General features: G+C 36.4%; 1 protein-coding gene across 7 annotated transcripts in view; it reads right to left on the bottom strand.

Moving 5' to 3' along the window:
• The window catches only part of NALCN (sodium leak channel, non-selective), a 241,574-nt gene that overhangs the window by 78,883 nt on the left and 142,783 nt on the right, over positions 1–19,908 (bottom strand). For all 7 annotated transcript variants that reach the window (XM_032100136.1, XM_032100135.1, XM_032100131.1 and 4 more), the window contains 2 exons: positions 15,460–15,597; positions 10,206–10,280 (listed from right to left, as the gene is read on the bottom strand). In XM_032100136.1, coding sequence (XP_031956027.1) covers positions 10,206–10,280; positions 15,460–15,597 — 213 coding nt within the window. The remainder of the gene's footprint in view (positions 1–10,205; positions 10,281–15,459; positions 15,598–19,908) is intronic.

Here is a 19,908-nt window from a genome sequence, read left to right on the forward strand (position 1 = left end):
CAAAAAATGAAAAGGCATAAACATGACAGTTCAACTGCTTCACCAATCATCATGAACGTATACTCAAGAGGTCAGTAGTAAAACCTTTGCCTTCTCTTCCTAGTATCTGATTTCAACAGAACAACAACAAAAAAACCCCCCAAACCTAAAAATGAGTTAAAATTTGCAATCATCCCAAGCACTGAAAGCAGAAAGGTGCTATGTGTGCAAGAGAAAAAATAGCTAATGGAAGCTAATGTAGACCTGAGTTCTGCATTTCATTCCAGAAAACACTATTAAAATATTTTTATCTCTTTGTCAGGGTGACTGTCATGTTGGAAGCCTAGTTTGTGTGAAAGCTTTCTTTCACATCATGAATTTCAGCAATAGATATATGCCTGACACAGAAACACTGATTATGAATTATTAGAAGGATGTTTTAGTCCAAAAAAGAGGAGTGAAAAATACCAGAGCAAGAGCCAACTTGAAAAATGAGAGATAACAATAAAATGAGAGATTCAAGGAAACCAATGCTGCATCCATGAATTTATGGAAGCTCTCCTAATAAAAAGATTGTTGTTTCGCAATTTTCTAACAATGGATGGATGAGTAAACTCCTTCGACAATGACCACGGAGAAGTGATCATTGGCACTAAGAAATGTATGGTCTAATGTAAATAAAAGACAGCACTAACTGTTTCTGGATGTGAAGGAGAAAGAGCAGTAGCTGAGATAATGGGAACCATAGTGGTGATGGTGAGTAGAGAAAGGTGATAAGCATATTGGCAAGAATATTACTGGAAAAACATAGTAAATTCAAAAAAAAGGAATTCCAATATCTTGATATTGATGCAGCAACACTTGTTAACATGTCATTGCAGAGAATATAAGACTGATATCCTCAACATCACTGGCAGTGCAGTGAGAGCCTCATTCTCTGGGGAAGCAATTATTTGTATCTTTGTCTTTTAAGACCAAACATAACTACAAAGCCTTAGTAGGATACATTAAAATACATGACAGTCACATTTCTGACATATTCCCATAGCAAATGGTGAATGTCTGGTTTCACACAGACCACACTGCTTTTGCATCTCGGCATACCTTTTGCTCCACAAGTGAGACAGGGCCTGTACTGCCTTCTGAACCAACCCAGGTGGAAGTCAGGAACCTCTACAAAAGATCCTGCCAGATTTGTGCCACGTACCCCTAGAAAACTAACTGAAGTGCCGGTGCCAGGGACCTGCTACTTTATGAACCTAAATTCACAAATGCAGGCTTTGTTTTCTGCTGTGAGTGAAGAGAGATGACCAGCTTTGAATGTTGACTTTTATCCTTCTCTGTTGCCATTATCATCTAAGTCCCTAACCTAAATTAGGATCCCAGCCTAGGCACTTCAGTAAGGTGCCTGCTGTTACACACAATGGTTTTTGGCTTCATTAATGTGAAAGCACCCATTTGATTAAATGTCAACGAAATATGGGTTACTAATTCATTAAACTTGGATATTTATGTAGTTTAACTTTATCCACTGAAAATCAGGCATTTTGCCTAATTAACTGTCTAGACTTCCCCTGTAACAGAAAAAAGAGAGCACCCAACTTGGATGGGATGAATCATTCCCTGGAGGGTAACCATGACTACAGGCAAGTGCAGATGACTAGCTTAGACTACATGCCTAACTTTTTGCATGGCTAACAAAGTGACACGAATCTTGTCCCTTGACACTTTAGAAAATTCCAACCTTTATCTAAATGAATGAGAATTTTTTTCCTGGAATATAAGTGTTCAAAAACTTGAAGATGGTTGCTTCTAAACTCCTGAGAGTAGGATTAAATATAAAAACATTAAAACTTCTGTTATGTTTACTGTGTAAGTGTACAGTATTATAATGATTTATTTTTTTCAGTATATATCAGAAGATACTCTTACTTCTTTCCTAAAAATAAATGCATTTAAGTGCATGAAGTTTTCTATTCTTGGGAGGTTTCTTTACATGGATTAAAAATGTGAATTCAATTGCTCTGAGTTAGCAATGAAAAGCACAGACACTGGAATCAAAGTAATAATTGCAAATCAACAAATGATTGCACATGAATTTAGGATCAAAAGTACAAATTGTGCTTCTTCTGTCCAGTTTAGAGACAAACAAAGCTGAATACAATAGGAATCACAGTATGAAAATTTTATGTTTGCTCTGGGGATGTAAGTTTGGATTGTTTGGCATGTAAATACTACTTTAATTTAATAAAGAGTCCAACTCTTCAAGCAACCAAGTACCTCTGAGTTTTCCAAAAACAACTGGATGCTGTGGTGATCAGTCATGCAACAATAAAAAATATTTTATTATACTTAATATAAATATTTGATTTGAAACTTTTATTCAAATGCACTTTAGAGAAAAATGTAGGACTCAGCACTATCCCTTTAGAGACTAACTTGCTTTGTCTTGACTACAATTAACCAAACTTCCACTTACATATTCTTGCATAAAAGGGAAGTAGTGTCAAATTCATATTTAGAATATACATGCCAGAATTATCTTTACCAATGTTCAGAAATAAGATACTATCCCTTTAGACAGTAGGCCACCAAAAGTCTTATTATAATTCAGGTATTTTCTAATCTGAGTAGCAAAAAAGGAAAAGTAACTGTGTAGTGATAAAAAAAAATATTAAGTTTTGCTATGTTTCCCTGACAACAAGAACAGAAAAAATAGAGTAGATTTTAAGATAAGAAAGATTAACACATAAATATTTATTAGGTTTTTAAAATTCTTTTCTAAGACATCTATACTCTGCTGCATTAATTCTGGAAAATTAGGTGGCTGTAGATCCCAGTATAGACCTCCCCATTGCCTCCATCACCATCACCACCACCACTACCACCACCAAAAACCCCCAAGCATTATAGAATGAGATTCCATGATAGTGCTGCCATTTTTGATGGCACTCAAATCCTAATTTACTTTATTCTACTACAATTGTGCCTTCTTATGAGACAGATTGCCTAATGGATTCCTTTTATTTCTTTTATGCTTTTGCTGTGAAAGCTCTGCAAAACCCACTAAAGTTTGGTTAACTACCTCCTTTTTGCAAAACTTCTAAGCATTTCAAAATGTGACCCGGAACCACTGACATCAACTTGAAGAGTTCAGACATTAAACATTGTTAAAACAAGAGTCTATCTCAACAGAAAATATAGCCAAGAATCTATCATTATCTCCTTTATGAAAGTTTCTGTTTTCAACATCAAAGAGTTAAAAGTGAGATTTAAGAGAGAAAATGAACATGGCAAAAATCTGTTACTTTTCAAAGCACATAGGCAAGATAATATAATTCTAAAGGCAACTCATTTAAAAAAAAATTGTGTATGAGTAGATATAGATATATACCATGATATATAGGTAGATACACATACACACACACACACACATATACCTCTGCATATAAATATACCTCTGCAGCACTTCCTGCTTTGATATGGATTTAGGGGGGAAAAACTCATATGTTTCATGGTGTGGAGCAGAGCTGGAGGGAAAGGAGCATGTACATCTGACAAGTACCTTCACTGGTAAGTGTGTGAATTTAATTCAATTAGAAGAAAAATGTCCCTACTGCATATTGTTGCTTACTCCTCCAAGAATTTCTGTTGCCAGGTAGTAAGCATAGGGAAAATATTTTTAGTAATGGATGCCATCTGTAATGACGTTTTGAGTGTGCACTAGTGAGCACAGACAGCACATGTGTGATGACAGAAATCTGATCTTCCTTAAGGGATTTTCTCTTTGAATCAAAGAACTACACTTATGTGAGATTTCAACAATTTAAAAGTGGACATATGTTCCTGATTGACTCAAGGGGCCTAAGCCCTAAACCAGACTTTTTTTGATTCCTCATCATATTGGGAATTTGTGTATGAACCCAGGGATGTCACTTCAGCTTTGATTCTCCAGTAGTAAAATAGGGACACAATAATCTTGTCTGATACAAACTGTAAGATAAACCCTCCAAAGTTAGTGAGGTAAGGTGGGTTATAAGCATAAGGCAAACAAAATGTTATATTTTGTTAAAATATTTTTTGTTAAAAAAATATTGTTAGAATTTTATTATATAATATATTTTAATGGTAGAATTCCAGGAAATAGGATTACAGAGGTAAGATTACATGGTCAAGGAAGTTAGACCATGGCTCATGCTCAGAGATGCTTGAGATGCTTGCTCTTTCCCTTGTGGAATTATAAGACAGTGAAGTAATGGCACACATGCCTTTAGCCACCAATGGGCTCATCCTTATGCTATTTGCAAATTGTTTCTGAAATCCTGTTCAGATTATGAAACACCAGGGTGTAAGAATGAGTACAGTAGGTTAGATCAAAGGTCCATCTGTCCAGTACCCTTTTCCTGACAAGGACCAGCCAAAGGGTTCTGAGATCTAAGAACAGACCAAAGAAAGAATAGTCTTATTTCCCGCGTGCTTTCTCAGTAAAGCTGCATTATATGCTTGAGAAGCAGTGCCATACAGGTTTCACTGCTGTAAGCTACAGACTATGCTACAAATGAAGGAAAGATAGTTCATACAGTGAGGGTGGCTTGAGGATAATCTTACGGCTGGCTTCAAGTTTTCTTGTAGCTGCCCTATTAAAAAAGTGTGTGTCTCTCAAAATTGTCCTCCAAAAGTATCTGCTACTCTTCAGTGACTAGAGAAGGAAATCTACATGAATATTTCAAACTGCATATACAACATTATAATATACTGGTGAACTGAGATGAATTTGACCCAGGTGTTTAAATCTTCATAACATTTTTAAGGAACTTCACTGACTGCAAAGGCTGTTAAAGGAGCAGGTACTAAAACAGCAGAGTAAGCCCAGAATGGAGTAGTCAACAAGGCAAACACGAGTTTTCCCATACAGAACAAAGCTAAGAGAATCTAAAAGTTTATAAAATTCTGATAGGAAATAGAAAAACGTAAAAAATAAAGCCATATTAAGGAGAGGACATAAAACTAGACAAGAATAATACACATACAGGCTTTTATATTAATAATAAAACTTTAAAACACCCTTGGTTGAATTAGAATTTGTCATTAAAAACTCCACAATGTTGTCACAAAACACATCTCAGAAACTTGGTAGCAGTAACAGGCAGTAGGATCCTACAGAATCAGACTATGCAGAACAGGCAACGTATTATCCAGATGGAGAGTTCATGGCACCAGTGAAAAGACTGGTGCTATATGTTACAGAAACTCTACAGTCAATGCAGTGAATAAGGTAAATGCATATACAAACAGCACAGAATCCACGTGCCTTGAAACCGTGTCCCGAAATACAAGAAATATTCCGCACATGTGTAAATGAGGATTATAAAGTAATTTCAAAATGCAAAATAGTATTCAAGGCCTAAAGACAAGAAGTAATAACATTGGGAAGCCTTTGTTTACCCTCATGTATGTTTAGAAAAGGGCAGAAGAAAGAGAAACTTTTTACTCATAAGTGATTCCTTGCTGACTAATATAGCCAGAGAACACCTAAGTGAAGAGGTAGCTCATGGTTTATTACTGAGCAAGGTCTATTTCATGGCATAAATATCAAAAAAGCTATTATGTAACAGTGATAAAAATGCTCTTAAATTCAGATTTTACTTTACAAGTAGAAGGTCAAATCCATCTATTACACTGAATTTAAATTAAAAAATTAATTACTTAAAATCATAAAGCTTTTGAAAAGAAGTTTAAAGGAATGGACAAATGACAGAAACTGGGAAGGGGGGGGTATATGGAGTAGCTTTAAATATCCTGTTTTAGAAGCACAGAATACATCCACCACCTACAGAAAAACTCCAAAAAGGTCAATAAGACCAGCAACGTCAAATGGAGTGCAAAGAAGACTTGAAAGTAAATGGATATGTTTCAGAAAAGAAAGCCATATGCTAAGCAAAGAATAGAGGAAAAAAAAAATCCCAACTTAAATTCTAGCTTTTTTTGTATAAAAATAATGGCAGATCATGAAAGACTTTGAGGGACTAATTTCTAATGAAATAAAATCTAATAAGAAAGCTTTTAAGGACATAAAGAAAGCAGGATGTCTAAAAAGAGTAACAGACTATTAATTGGGTGTGTTCTGAAAAACAAAACCAAAACAAGAAATTAAAATAAACAGTGTTGGCCACAGACAAGGTCAAAGAAGGCCATAAACTGTGCCAAAGACTGATCTTCAAAAAGGTCAGGAGAAAAGCTTTCGGAAGATAACTGACACAGGGTCAATTTGTTACTCTCCAACACCTGATAGCACTCTCTCAAGACTTCTAAAGGATCTCAGATATAACAAGGCTGACATGCAGCAGTGGTAGATAATTTGTCACCTAAATAAACTCTGGAGTGAGAGGAAAGTGGCAAATGTGACAAACTTTAAAAAAGGGATTCAGGATAGAGTACGAGAAGTGGGAACCTAATCAGTCTGATTTCATATCTAGGCAAATTGATAGAAATATGTAACAATGGAATCAGTGAATACATGGAAAACATAATGGGAAAAATTAAAACAGCTGCTGCAAAAGAAAGTCATACTTCAAAATCTGTTAAGAGTGATGAATTCTAAAAAGAAAGTTAAAACTTTATCACAAAAGGCAAAAGACATCAAAGAAATCCTCTCAGTTTCTTTTTAACTTTGGGGCAATAGTTTAGGGAGAGTGCAGAGAAGACAGGCCTAAAAGACAAGGAAGTCAGGATCGTAGTTGATAGATTTCTTGTGCCTAAGTTTGGTATCATCTGCATAACTGATGTACCAAACGCCAGAGAAAAGGGCCCCATGGGAACATGAGCAGGATCAATGTCATACCTGGAGACTAAGTAGTGTGTTAGGGTCAGTCTGGGTTGCTGCAGAGGGTCAAGTTTATTGCACAGATAGATGGTGATTATGAGCTATAGTGCAAACCCTTTTCACTTGAGCTTTGATGGCAGACATAGATGAGAGGATGCAATGTGGCAGAGGGTGAGAGATGTACTGCAAATGAATAGAGCTGTAAGGATACAGAGAATGATTCTGGTCTTAAACCAGCTGAGTGGTGTCTTGGAAAAGCAGATTCTATTCTTATGTGTGCCTGTGCTGCTAAGTAAATCACTTAAATTAATCTTTCACAAGTTCTATGTTTGTTCTACATACTTATGAGGGGTACCATAAAAAAGACAGAAAGGAGATTAATAGTTTTGTCTTTGTAGCAAAGCCTGAATACTGTGCAATAAATAATGCACAGGATCACACACTGTACAATAAATGGATTAGTGGTTTATTAAAATGAGCTCTATGTACTCTTTGCACTGAGGCCAGACTTTTGGAATTAATATTATGTAATGGTGTAATTAAAAATTAAATCATGATGTATATCCTTAACTAAATTTGCACTGGCATGTTTAATTCTAAAGGTTCACTTTCTTTTAAATACATTCTATTATAATCTCACTTAGACTCTCCTAGTAATTTCATGCATTTTTGCTTTTATTTATACTATTTAAATACATTTACTGAAGGAACATGAATACCAAGTGTTTACATATCATTTTACATTCTAGAGTACCTTGCAAATATTAACTAATTAGTCCTTTCCCAATAATGTGAAAGATAAGTAATAAAATTTTTCTTATCAAGTTCCAGGAAAGAAATTAAGTCATAATTAAGAAGAACACAGCTCAAAAGGGATTATTAGGTAGGTGTGATTTCTGGCACAAATATATTCTCCTTCCTGCCTAGAAAATAATTCAGTATTTCATCATCTGAAAATTCCCTAGGAGTTGAGCTTTACAGCCCATAAAGGCAGGGAAAAAATATATCCCCAAGTATGGCGAGCATTACAATTTCATCATTTTCAACCAATCAATGTCTTTTACATTAACAGCTTGAATTACTTGACTCTTCCCTTGGAACACCATTCATCTTTTAATTACAGATGTCAAAAATTTTTCTGTGCAGCAATACAGATTTATTTCTTTATAGAAATGGTCTTGATTAAAATATAACAATTACCCTACAATCCTGCTTCTTCTTAAACTCCATTTTTAAGTTGAGAATTCAAAATATCATTCAGTTAAAAACTCTTTTTGCTTTATCTTCTGAGATAAGACAACCAATATTTCAGCACAGTAGAGCACACTCACCATCACCACTGAGCCTGTGATACCATTGCATTTACCCCTCAGGAAACCTTTTCTGTTCTAGACACTAAATCAGTTGTACATTCATTCCAGTAATCTCATATCACTGAACTCCAGGAACTGACCCCTTACCTCCTTTCACCTTAGGCATTTTTAAAATATGCAACACTTTGTATAACATTCGTTTGCATAAAATACCAGAAGGGAATGCATTCAATATGTAATAGTAATACATAATAGTAATAGTAATAGTCTTTGAAGAGACACCACTGTTCAAGAGAACATTTCAAAAACATAAGTACAAGTGAACTAGCGTCAGCCACCTTGGACATTTTTATGCATCAGAATGGTGTATAATATGAATTATAATGCATGTAGAATCCATATACCATTATGCTATGTCCAATGGTAAAGTGCTCTGCTCTGGTTAAATGCCCTCCTGGGTCATGGAAACAGTCTGTCATTGGCATGGTAGTAGAAGGTCTGGTGGCTGGGCAGCAGTTTTATTCTGACCCAGTACTACTCTCATGTAGTTATGCTGCTGCAGTCTCAAAGCTATGAAGTTAAAAGATTGTTTTTAAAATTGTATTTATGTCTTTTACTTAAGTGTACTCTATTGCTATCATAGAGACAGAATTCCTAACAAGATTTCAGACTGAAATGTGGCAAGCATCGCTAGTGGTGGCCTCTCATTACTGCTTTCTGTTCACCACTTCCAAAGCGGGTGGCTGAAGCACAAAGCCTTGCTGCTGCCATTTAATAAGCAAAGGTGTAGACTTTTAAAGTGCTTTATGAATCAAAGATGCTACATTTCACAGAAATCCACTGGATTTCATATCTTAAGCTCTTCAGTCTGGAAAATTGATTTGTGCCCCTAACTCATGCAGACACTATGAAAAATTTCCTGTAAGATTATCAGTATGATATGACATTGCTTACCATACATCTGAGCCCTTTTCATTTCAGATCATTTTACCTCTTGAGACTGGTAAAGAGAAAAATGAATGCCCTTGATTTGGCCTACTCGGTTTGCATACTCAAGAGTGTCCTGCCATCCCAAAATCATCTCTAAGATCTCTCACTTATGTAAACTGATCAACTGAAATCCAGTATGTGTGTTTCATTGTCGCAGAGAATACTTGTCCTTTTAATTTATTTCAAGTTTGCAATACATGCAGATATTTAATACTGCAACAGCAAAAGCAGTATTAATTTCTGCATTGACTTCTATAAAGACAAATTAAAAGTACATAATATTGTCATGTAGAACTCCAATGTAAAATATCTCAGCTGTCTGTCCTTATTTTTCAAGGACTGAAAGAACATAATTCAAAAACAAGAACAAAAGCAACAAATGATGGCTATAAGCCAAATATTACAGAAGAAGTTCCCACGTGTTAGCTCATGCTATTTCATGCATGAAATAGGGAAATATTTACGACTTTGCTTCTCTTTGTACAGATTAAAGCGCAGCTATATATTTATTTAAAAGCTATGGATACCTTCCTCTCTGGAGGTTTGTGCACAGGGTCAGAAAGGCCAATGTGAACTCTCACATTTGTTTTATATGATTGGCATTTGGGGTTTAAAGCATGAGAGAATGGCTTCTTGGTCCTCAAATGAGGAGAGTCAATCAAGCAAATTAACTCCTCCAAGCATCTTTAGCCCTCCCCTGATACATGGCCTAGAGTGTGCTCTACTGCTTCCTGACTGTGGACCCTCTCCCGGTACCCTCCCCTGCAGTGGAGCTGTGCTGTGCTCACAAAGCATGGGCAGGGATATCTTTCACTAGTTTAAAAGCAAAAAGATGGCCTAGCTGTGATTTAATTTTTTTTTTAATTACAAGAGTATCTAATTTGACTGTAATTGATTACTAAACCAAATTTCTACATCTCTTTTATGATATCTTAATTTTCCCTTAAGGTTGTGCAATAGTAAACTATCTAACAAAATACTGCTATTCACTTCCGCATGTACTATTTTGTTCATTGTGATGAAGACGTTTCCCATCTTTTGCCACAAAAAGTAAAATGCCTTATTGAAAATACTTTCAAGCACAATAAAAACATTCTTACTTGTTTAAGTTTCTTTAGATCTTCATCAAGTTCCAAGTTGTCCAAAATAACAGCAACAAACAAGCTGAGTAGAATCTACAAAACAATTGTAAATGATTTGTTAAAGTTTATCTTATTTTTCTTAAGAAGTACTGTTAAATAATACGGAAAAATGGTGGCCCTGCTGATGTAAACACGATTCTTGCTTTGACATCTGTTGAACTAGTATCACCTGCTACTGTATATCTACTAGCCATTTTGCAAGTAGTAAATTGTTTTTTATCTTACCATGCAATTAGTATGAGTTTAAAAACGCTCAACTCTAGGTTTGATGATCAATGCATTATATATGTTTAACAATATACTCCTTAAAACGTACTACACATGAAGAGGAAATTAAATTAATCAGAAATAACAACAACAATAATAATAATAGTAAAATAAATGCAAAGCAAAATCCCAAAATATCTTGTAAAGCTAAGGTGGTTTTCAATTAAGGTGTGACTTTTTAGCCACCTGACAGTCATTTACTTTATGGACTTTCTTTATGCTCAGAGTGCCTCTGTGAAAAGTAGCTAACTCCACTTTGGAAGAAAAGTAAGCTGCTTCGTTATTTGCATGCATCACATGTATAGGAAACTCATGTCACAGGACAGGAAAATCATGTACCTCCATTTACTCTACATTAAATATTGTTTAGATATGTTTCTAGGAGGAAGAATCCCAGGGAGAGAAAAAAAAGTGTGTATCAGTATCAGATTATTACATTTTCCTTGTCTACAGATACTGACCAGAGGCCAAAGAAACTGAAAATGTGACTGACATAGCTGAGAAGCAGACAAAATTAGGAGAGTATGGTAGGTGACAGAGGATATATCAGCATACATAATCAGAAAACTTCTGTATTAAGGCAGTAAATATGTATATATACATAAGTCAACAGCTCTCAGCAACTGCCAAGGTTTTAGTCTCTGAAGTTTGATGTAAACATTCTCAAACACACTGAGCTTCTACAGGCAAGCACCAATTTCTGATATACCAGAGAGGTACCAGAAGGTAACCTAACTTTTTTTTAAGAGAGGTACAGGCATAGAATTTTTCTGTGGTCTTGGACCACTGCGTGACAACCACAGCAAACATATCCTTCCACCGCTACTTTTAAATGAAGTGTAAGTTTACCTGTCATATTGGAAATTTATTCCCCATCTATATAGGAAATGAAATTTAAGTGGGTTCATTTACCAGACAAGGAGTTTGGAACTCAAACTGTATCTGAGTTGAGTGTGTGGACCTTATTCCAAGGCAGGATTTTCTTTCCCTCCATGAACTATAAAGGTTCAGAAGACATAGGAAGGACTCTGGCCCATAACTTTCAAAAAAGTCAGAGTTTCGAAAAAACAATGTTCTTTTAACAGGAAGCTGGCTTTAGCAATATGTAGAATTTCCTGCACTTATTCAAAGTGACAAATTGTATGTGCCACATAAACAATAGAACATATAATTTTCAGTGATCCAACTATTACGAACAGTAGAAAAAAAGACAGCATTCAGAACAGCAACACAAGACAGAATTCTGATAAAATACATAATCCCTGGCACGATATAGAGGCCCAGGGAAGCTGACTTTAGTTTCAGGATGGACAGTGGTGATGCACCCCCTCATGCCACTCAAGTGACACTATGATCTGAGAAATGCTCATTAGAAAACGCCTTGATGAACTGCACTCGGACTAAGCCCCTCTTGAGCTTATCAGAAACACTGTTCCCTAAACAGGGAACTAACAGGTGTCTAATGAGCACCTGATGTTTAGTGAACAGCCTGGGAAAAATATTTTTCTTGCCTGCAAAACAGCCCAAGAGGAGTAATATTTCTGTTGTTGAACCTTCAAAGAAAGCTACTGACTCAAGTTGTGGCCAGGATGGAAAATTACTATGACTAAAGCCCACTCTGTAATGATCCTATGAACAGTGGTCCAAAGTGAGATCCTTTTGAGCACTCAATTCCCAGAACAAGATGTATGTCTCAAACACTTGGATGGCTGTGGAGCCAGCCAAGGACTTTTAGTAATGACAGGCAAAAATCATTGGTAATAATCAAGAACTATAGGTATTAAATGCCAGAGGAAAGAACAAGGTTTAGATGGAGAATGGGGGTGAGGCAGAGATAGGGCAGCACTTTTCCACCAGCTGAAACACAACACAGTACAGTGCAAGCGCAAGAATGACTTGACATGGATATGGGCAAGGCATGGGCATGGACTGTAGGGTGGGACCTGATACCACCACAGACCTCCAAAGCCCTCTAACCCATTTCCAGAAGGCCTGAACGGACTGTGCAAGATAATTAATTAGCATAAAAAGAGAGAAACCTGTCCATTAAAATGTTCCCCCCCAAGCCCAGGCAGCACCCTCCAGTACCCTGGACATACATCCCACTGGCCGTACCGACACAGCTGGATTTACACTTACTAGCTGGATAATCATCCCCAGGATTCTGGACATCTCATGAGCCAGATGGATGCTGCTAGATCGATGCCAAATCCAGGCTCAGCATTCCCCCAGCTGGATTAACGCTGGAAACAGGACTAGTGATGTCTTTTTCTCTCTCCTTTTCTGTCTCTCTTTCTTTATTTAATTCATCCATACCTCTTGAATGTCTCTCTTCCCTTTCACCTTACCTCTTTATTCAAAATCCACCGCATTGTGCTTATATAGTAGGTCATATACTACAGTCAACATACTAATTTCCATGCCAACTGGAACTTTCTGATTGATTGTGGACCCTCTGACTTTTGTCATTCCTCTTGACCAACAAGCATTAAGGAATCTTAGGTACCTCCTTCATCTTAAGGATGGGTTGTCACACACAAACTACTTTGATCCCTAGTTGCTAATGAACAGTTTTGCTATAATTCCGTCAAGATTTTACAGTATGGTGTTTTCCTTCTTCAGACATCCTGGTCATTCCATGAAACTCCAGTACACGCTGCTCAAAGCATACCAGTTAAGGAAGTTCAGTTCCATACTAAAAAGACATACAGTACTCATTAAATGTATCACCCCTTACAGTCTTGCTGATTCAGGCACTGATATGTATCCAGACAAGACTTTCATTAACTCCCTTTTTGCTTTTTTCCAACAAGAACCAAAGACAATGTACCACAAAAGAAAAGTTAAATGCAAACTTGTTATTTGTTAACTTCCTCTGCCGCCATCTCAACTAATGACAGTCCTTGTTTCCAAGAGACGGAGTCTTTTTTGAGCTTTAGTTTTCTTTTGCCTTCTAATGTGAAACCTATTAATTTCTTTCCAAGTCTCTACAGTCTGCTATGCCAAATGCCTGCAATTATCATTCTCAATTCTAATTGTCCCCCCTCTTCCGGTTGATGAAAGTAATTTCTTCATTTCATTTTTGTTATTCACTGATGGCTGTTTATTCTTAGAATGCTTCTTTTTGGTTTTAGTAGCAGCCCAACCATTTTCATGCTCCCTAACCAGTTCCATGTTATTTTCTTTCAAATTTCTTTTGCCTACAGACAATTGTGTCCTACACAGTTTTCCCTTCCAAGGTCTGAGGAAGATCTTAGAACTGAAACTAACAATTTTGTAAGCCCAGATAATTCTGCAAAGTTATCTTTGCAGGGTTTCTTCATTCATGTGGAATTTGCATAGGTGAATGAGAAGAAAAGTGTACCCTTATGGAGCAAAGCAAGAACTGTGCATTTAAATGCAAATTCCCTGCCAAAGGACTGAGGATGGTGTACCGAAAAGTGACTTCACTCCTAGCAAAATCAGTGCTTTCAGTAAACAAATTGGAAGTCCCAGATGACTCTTTCAAAATAGAAAACATAAAGTAGAATACTAAAATTGTTTTTACAGCTAAATTATTTCTCAACTAAGATATGAATTTTTAGCAGATAGGTCACTTGACACAATTTTACTTCATGGAATTGCTTAATACTCATCTAAGAAGTAAAAACGGATTCCTGATTAGAAAATGTTCTTGATGAAGAATTAAAAAAAACATCAATAAGATTCTCTTACAATACAAGTAACTGCTTTCAAATCCATGACCAAAAGCTCACTTCCCTTTTGCTTTTTAACCCCAATTCCCATGGAGTTTTAAAGATCACTCCAGCATGAAAAGTTGTATTTTCTGACCCTTGTGAGCAAATTACATGTCCTCTGTATTTTCTGATACATACATTTGTTGGGCTTATACTTTAATGTGATTAAGCAGCTCTAAGAGCATGAAATGCACTTTATTGCCATTTATAAAGTGGTCAAGTATTCAATCCATATGAAGGAATCCATTACATCCACAACTGTTGTCCAATTATTCAGTCTTTAGAAGTGAAATACACTGTAATGTAAAAGAAGTAGATACAAGCTGGTGGAGATTGTATAAATACAGTTAATACCTTATGTAAGTAGACATCTGAGCAAAGGAAGAAAATGGAATGAAGAAAGTGAAAATAAGAGTAAGTGCATCAAAACCTGCAGTGAATGGAAAACACAAAATGAGCAATAGTAGGAGTGAATTAAGGGTGCATAAAATGGTTATTTTCCTGATTGTGGTATTTTCTCTGTGTTGGTATTCAAATAAAGTACCAAGCCCTTATTGATATAGGATAACCAAAGAGATGTTTTCCTTCCCATTTTCTCTATAAAAGAAGGTAATAATTCCATTTGAAATGCATACAGAAAGAAACACTGGCTTTTGTTTTTTTAACATAATCCACATTTCTGTTTACATGCAGGAACTGCTGTATTAATTCTCATCATTTATTGATTGATATACTATATCACATATAGTATATCACAAATAGTATATCACATTTCCATGCATTGATTTTGTATCAGGCAACAGGACAGTAGGGATGACTAGTTAAGAGTTTGTATCTTAAGGTTTTACACTTCTCACTTTAATTGCTGCTGCAAAGAGAATGCAATGAAAGCTGAGGAGACCAGTTCTACATGATAAATAAAATCACTTAACTCTGAAAGCATTAGAGCTGTGAAGGTACAAGATAGATAACAATTATATTGGATCTAAGAAGAACAACACCTCACAGCAGAACAAAGGTCACCACCTCATGTCACATGGCTGAAGGGTAAATTTATTCTACCACATCCACAAACTAAAAAAGCCACCTATGCTAAAAATGAGCACCACAATTAGTTTTAACTAGCTGAGAATAATAAGAAATACAAGAGCTATGAGAATAATTCAAAAGTAAATGAAACACAGCACAAATTTTAAGTGAAAACTTACCAGAGTAGCAAAGAGATGATATAGTATAAAATATATAGCAACTACTGGTGCCCACATATGTCCTACAGCATTCAGTGTCTGATCCATGACATCCACCCATCCTTCCTGTGTGAGAATCTGAAACATTGACATGAATGCCTGCAAGAAAGAAAATTGCAAACATATTAACAAATTATACTAATACGGTTTTATTGACACATTCCTAAAACCGATTTTACAGAGCAGAACACCTGTTTTGGTTTGCTTTTTTAAACCTTAACAAATGTGTTTTACTTTTAAAGCCAAGTGAAAGGCTATTCATGAGCTAAAGGAGAAATAAATAGCTTGGTCTTTGACAGAACTGTAAACTGCAATTTGTAACATAGTCCAAGTTTCATTAGCCCATACAAAGAACTTTTTGGTTTTCTTCAGTGCTGAAAAAATAGGCTAAATATCCTGAGCATCAGGGATCATTGTTTTGAATGTTATATTGTATTGTGATTTTTTGATTATGCTTTTTCTTCCATGTTCCCTCTCTACAAATATACCTATAATAAAGTGTTACAATTAAATGTGACCATAAATTATGTTATCTTGATAGCGGAAGTGTTTTAGGCACTCCACAGATGAGAATAACCAACACACAGCAAGGTCTCTTGATTCAGCCAATCAGACTTTTTCCTCTATATTTTGTAAATAGCATTTTTTGTGGAACTTCTGTAACATTTTCGAATTCCTTGAGACCAGGTATACATGTCAAAAATATAGGAAATAATGGGAATGTTTCAAACAACTTTATTTAGCCATAGGAACATATGAAAGCAGATAAGCCTAGAACCCAGATACCTTTGAAACCCCAGCTGGAGCCTGCAGCACCAACTAGAATTGAACTCAATGTGAGCAATGTGTAACTGCAGATGTACATCCTATACAGACACTGAGGAATGCACACTGCCTAGGAAACAGAAATTTGAGTATGGTATCAATGAGGCCAAACTATTGTATAAGTTTCTTTTGCTTTTGCCTGACATCCAAAGCATTCTCTTCCCAGACAGTGAGGATCAAAGCTGGTATCTTAACTGAAGTTTATGCATAACCAAAAAGGGCTAGAAACTGAAGACATCAACAGTGCAGCTTACAGCTAATAATATTCCTAGAATTCAAGATGTTAACACAGTTCCAAGGATATATTAGATCTGTGCTCAGTGTGCCCAGCAGCAGCAGATTAATGCATTAATGCAATGGCACAAAGAGAAGAGGATTCTTCTTGTCAAACCCATGAGAAAACAGTATCCAGACAGCCCTTCACATCAACTTACCCTAAGCTAAAACCTGTGCTGGAAAAGCTGAAAACATGTAGCTATACAAAGTTATGTGCTTGGGAAACAATGAAATGGGTCTAATTTATTTTTAAAGCTGCTGGCAAAAACAACTGGTGGGAGACTTCAAGTTTCTATTATTATTGTAAACCACAGGAAAATACTTCGCTTGGGCTCTTTATCAAGTTTATAGAGTTTTTCAAACCAAAAAATTATTTCTCTTAGCAGTTTCTTCCAATGCAAACAGAACCATTAAGGTTATACCCTCACCCCTAAGGGAGTCCACTCCAGGTTGTGACTTCTCACCTGCAGTGAAAGCAAATTTACTCTAGAGAAGACTGTCCATGTGCATGTATACAGCACTTGGTTTCGGCCCCATGTGAGATCCCTATGGCTAACAATCATTAATATGTGGTGACAAGAAGCTGGTTCAAATTATCTGAAATAATAAGGAGGATGTGGCATGACTTGCTACATGCTGTTTCTGTATCATGAAATCAAGCATACACCAAGGGCTATCTGCCTAACATTTCAAAGGAGGGCGTGCAAGTACAAAGCATGCTAGGATGGTGTAACAGGACTGGGTAAGGCAGGGACAATCTAATCCAGTGCATCTTGTTACGCAGGCACTGCATAAAAGACACTGCCTTTTTGGAGTGCCCAGTTGGAGAGAACAATTTCCATGTCTGTACCCAGGGCTTGCCTTGGAGAAAGTCTGCTGGAAGCAGGAAGGAAGTTGACTAAACAGTATCAGAAGACCACTGATACTGCCTGTCCATTCTTCTATTGACCACAGATAAGGATTCTAGCACTAAAGCTTTTTCTCCTTTGTTGATTTAAAGAATACATATTTTAAAGTGCTCAGCACTGCTTCTTGGTCTCAGGTTCCCTCTGTAATGGGGAGCTGAAGCTAAACCAGGCAGCTGTCATTTGGCTGCACTCAGAGCATCCCTGGAGCCAGTGGCCATTGCACCTGGCTGGTGTGGCACTCCTTGCTGAAGCATAAGGTGGGCACTACATTAATACATCCCACTGCTAGCTTTAAAAGCACCTGAGGGACTGGATAACTTAACTAGTGCAGTATCCTTTCTTCTGAACCACACTTAACTGCCACAGCTTACTGCTTTTAGAAAATACATATTTTACTTAATTCTTCAAGGTATAAAAATACCTTCAATACTATGTTGTGGACTCCTCATTAATACAAGCACTAGATTAATGTGGAGAAGAAATTCTTCTAACATCAAAAAATCTAATCTTCCATCCAAACCAGTTGTGCATAAAGCATATAGTTTTATAAAATGGCCTTTCAATATAATTTAAGCACTTCATTATAACATTAAAGTCCAGTACAACGCAAAACATTAGTTTTAAGTAAATAAAGCAGTGCACAATGAATATGTGCTTTGCACCAAGCAATCTTCTTTAGAGCAAGTTATTTTAAGCTGAAAGGTGTACCTCCCACTGTTTATTTTAAAATTAATTTGAAATGCAACCAGCTGACAGAATCAACATCTGTGAAGACGAGACTTAGAAATTTATGCAAATGGTGATTTTCTGAATTAATTTGTGTTATAGAAAAGACTGTCAATTTCTTTGAGTATTTATGCCCTGTTACTTAATGAGCTGTTTTGATGATGGAAGTCAAACTACCTTTTTATTTATAGCGTAAGATTGGCAAAGGTTTGGTAGAATATATGAGCCAAAGTGCCAGTTCTGACATCTTGTCCAACTGTTACAGGGGTGGTGTCACACAAATTATTACTTAGAATTATAATGCACTTGTCTTGTAACTGGTGCTTGTGCACAAAATTTTAGGGACCAAATTCCACTGGCCTAATTCATAGAAGCAGTTCTACAATCATTGGAATTACTTCTTCAAATTAAGTTAAGGGGGTTTAGGACATTGCTGTAACATCCTTGCAAACTGTTCTACCAGCATAAACTTATGTTTTCCTTCTGACACAGTCATGAGGGCTCAGTGATGCCCTGAGAGAAGAGTAACCGTCCTGTAAAAATGTGGCAGTGATACTGAGATTTTAACTTCATCAGAGAATTAAGACTGCATTGTTCATCTTTTCTTAATATGTGTTGCTTAGATTGAACTAGTACTTCACATAATGAACTTTCTCCAAGCTCAAGGCTAGGAGCAGAGACTTGGTTTTGTGAGAACTCAGGGATTATTGCTGCTGTGATCAGTTGGGCCTGGCTTTCATCTTGTGTTGACCCATTTAAAAGAAGGGCAGAATTCCCAGCTTTGTAACTTGAGACACAGAGCAGTCAGCACATGGCCTCAAACTCCAAAAGAAACCAGGGCATGGAAGTCAGGGACACTAACAATGTGTTTTGTTCTCCATACAGTGAATTTTCTTAGCGGCCACCTTACACCTATTTGAACAGTTTCCCCCTCCCATTCCTTCTTCAGGGGGCCCTGTCCTTCCTCATGGCTCAATATGTGCAGGTGAAGAAGATGTGCAAAAATAAGAGATGGCAGATTGGTTAAAAACAGTAAAGCAAACATCTATATTTTTATACTTAGTATTAGAGAGAAAGCCAGTCCATTTGGCATGTTGTAATGGCCAAAAGAAGGGTGAAATTAGTAGCTATGGCAACAGTGAGCTTGTGCCTATTGATTTTCATCAGGAAACCATGTGAAAACATGCAATTTAGAGGCATTAGCAAAAGGAGGAGGTCTATTTGTTCCAAAACCCATACTGTGCCTTCTTATAAAGCACTTAGTTTCAAAATTATTTTAGGTTTTGTCTCTTTCAGTGTAGAAAGCACTTTAATATACAAACTCAAAATTTAGCCTCTAGTGTCACCATTTTTGTCATCATGCTTGTCATCTCTGTATTTGCAACTGAAAAAAACTCACAGTAACAGTCCTGGCTATTTAAGGTCTGCTCTTCTTTGAGGGTAAGCTCTTAATAATTTATCTTAGCAAATTCTGGTATTGCAGACTTCATATCATCTCATATGTTATATATTCTGTCTTCAGTTATGTTTTGAAAATAATTATAATTGTCTTATTGCAAACTGATTCAGTGATCTTTATTCAGGGCAGAAAATGTGAGAACTTCCCAGACTTTGCTAGGAGGACACACTCCTTTAGAGGGATACCACTATTTCACACCATCAATCACAATTTTGA

This window comes from Corvus moneduloides, chromosome 2, assembly GCF_009650955.1.
Source record: "Corvus moneduloides isolate bCorMon1 chromosome 2, bCorMon1.pri, whole genome shotgun sequence".
NCBI lineage: Eukaryota > Metazoa > Chordata > Aves > Passeriformes > Corvidae > Corvus > Corvus moneduloides.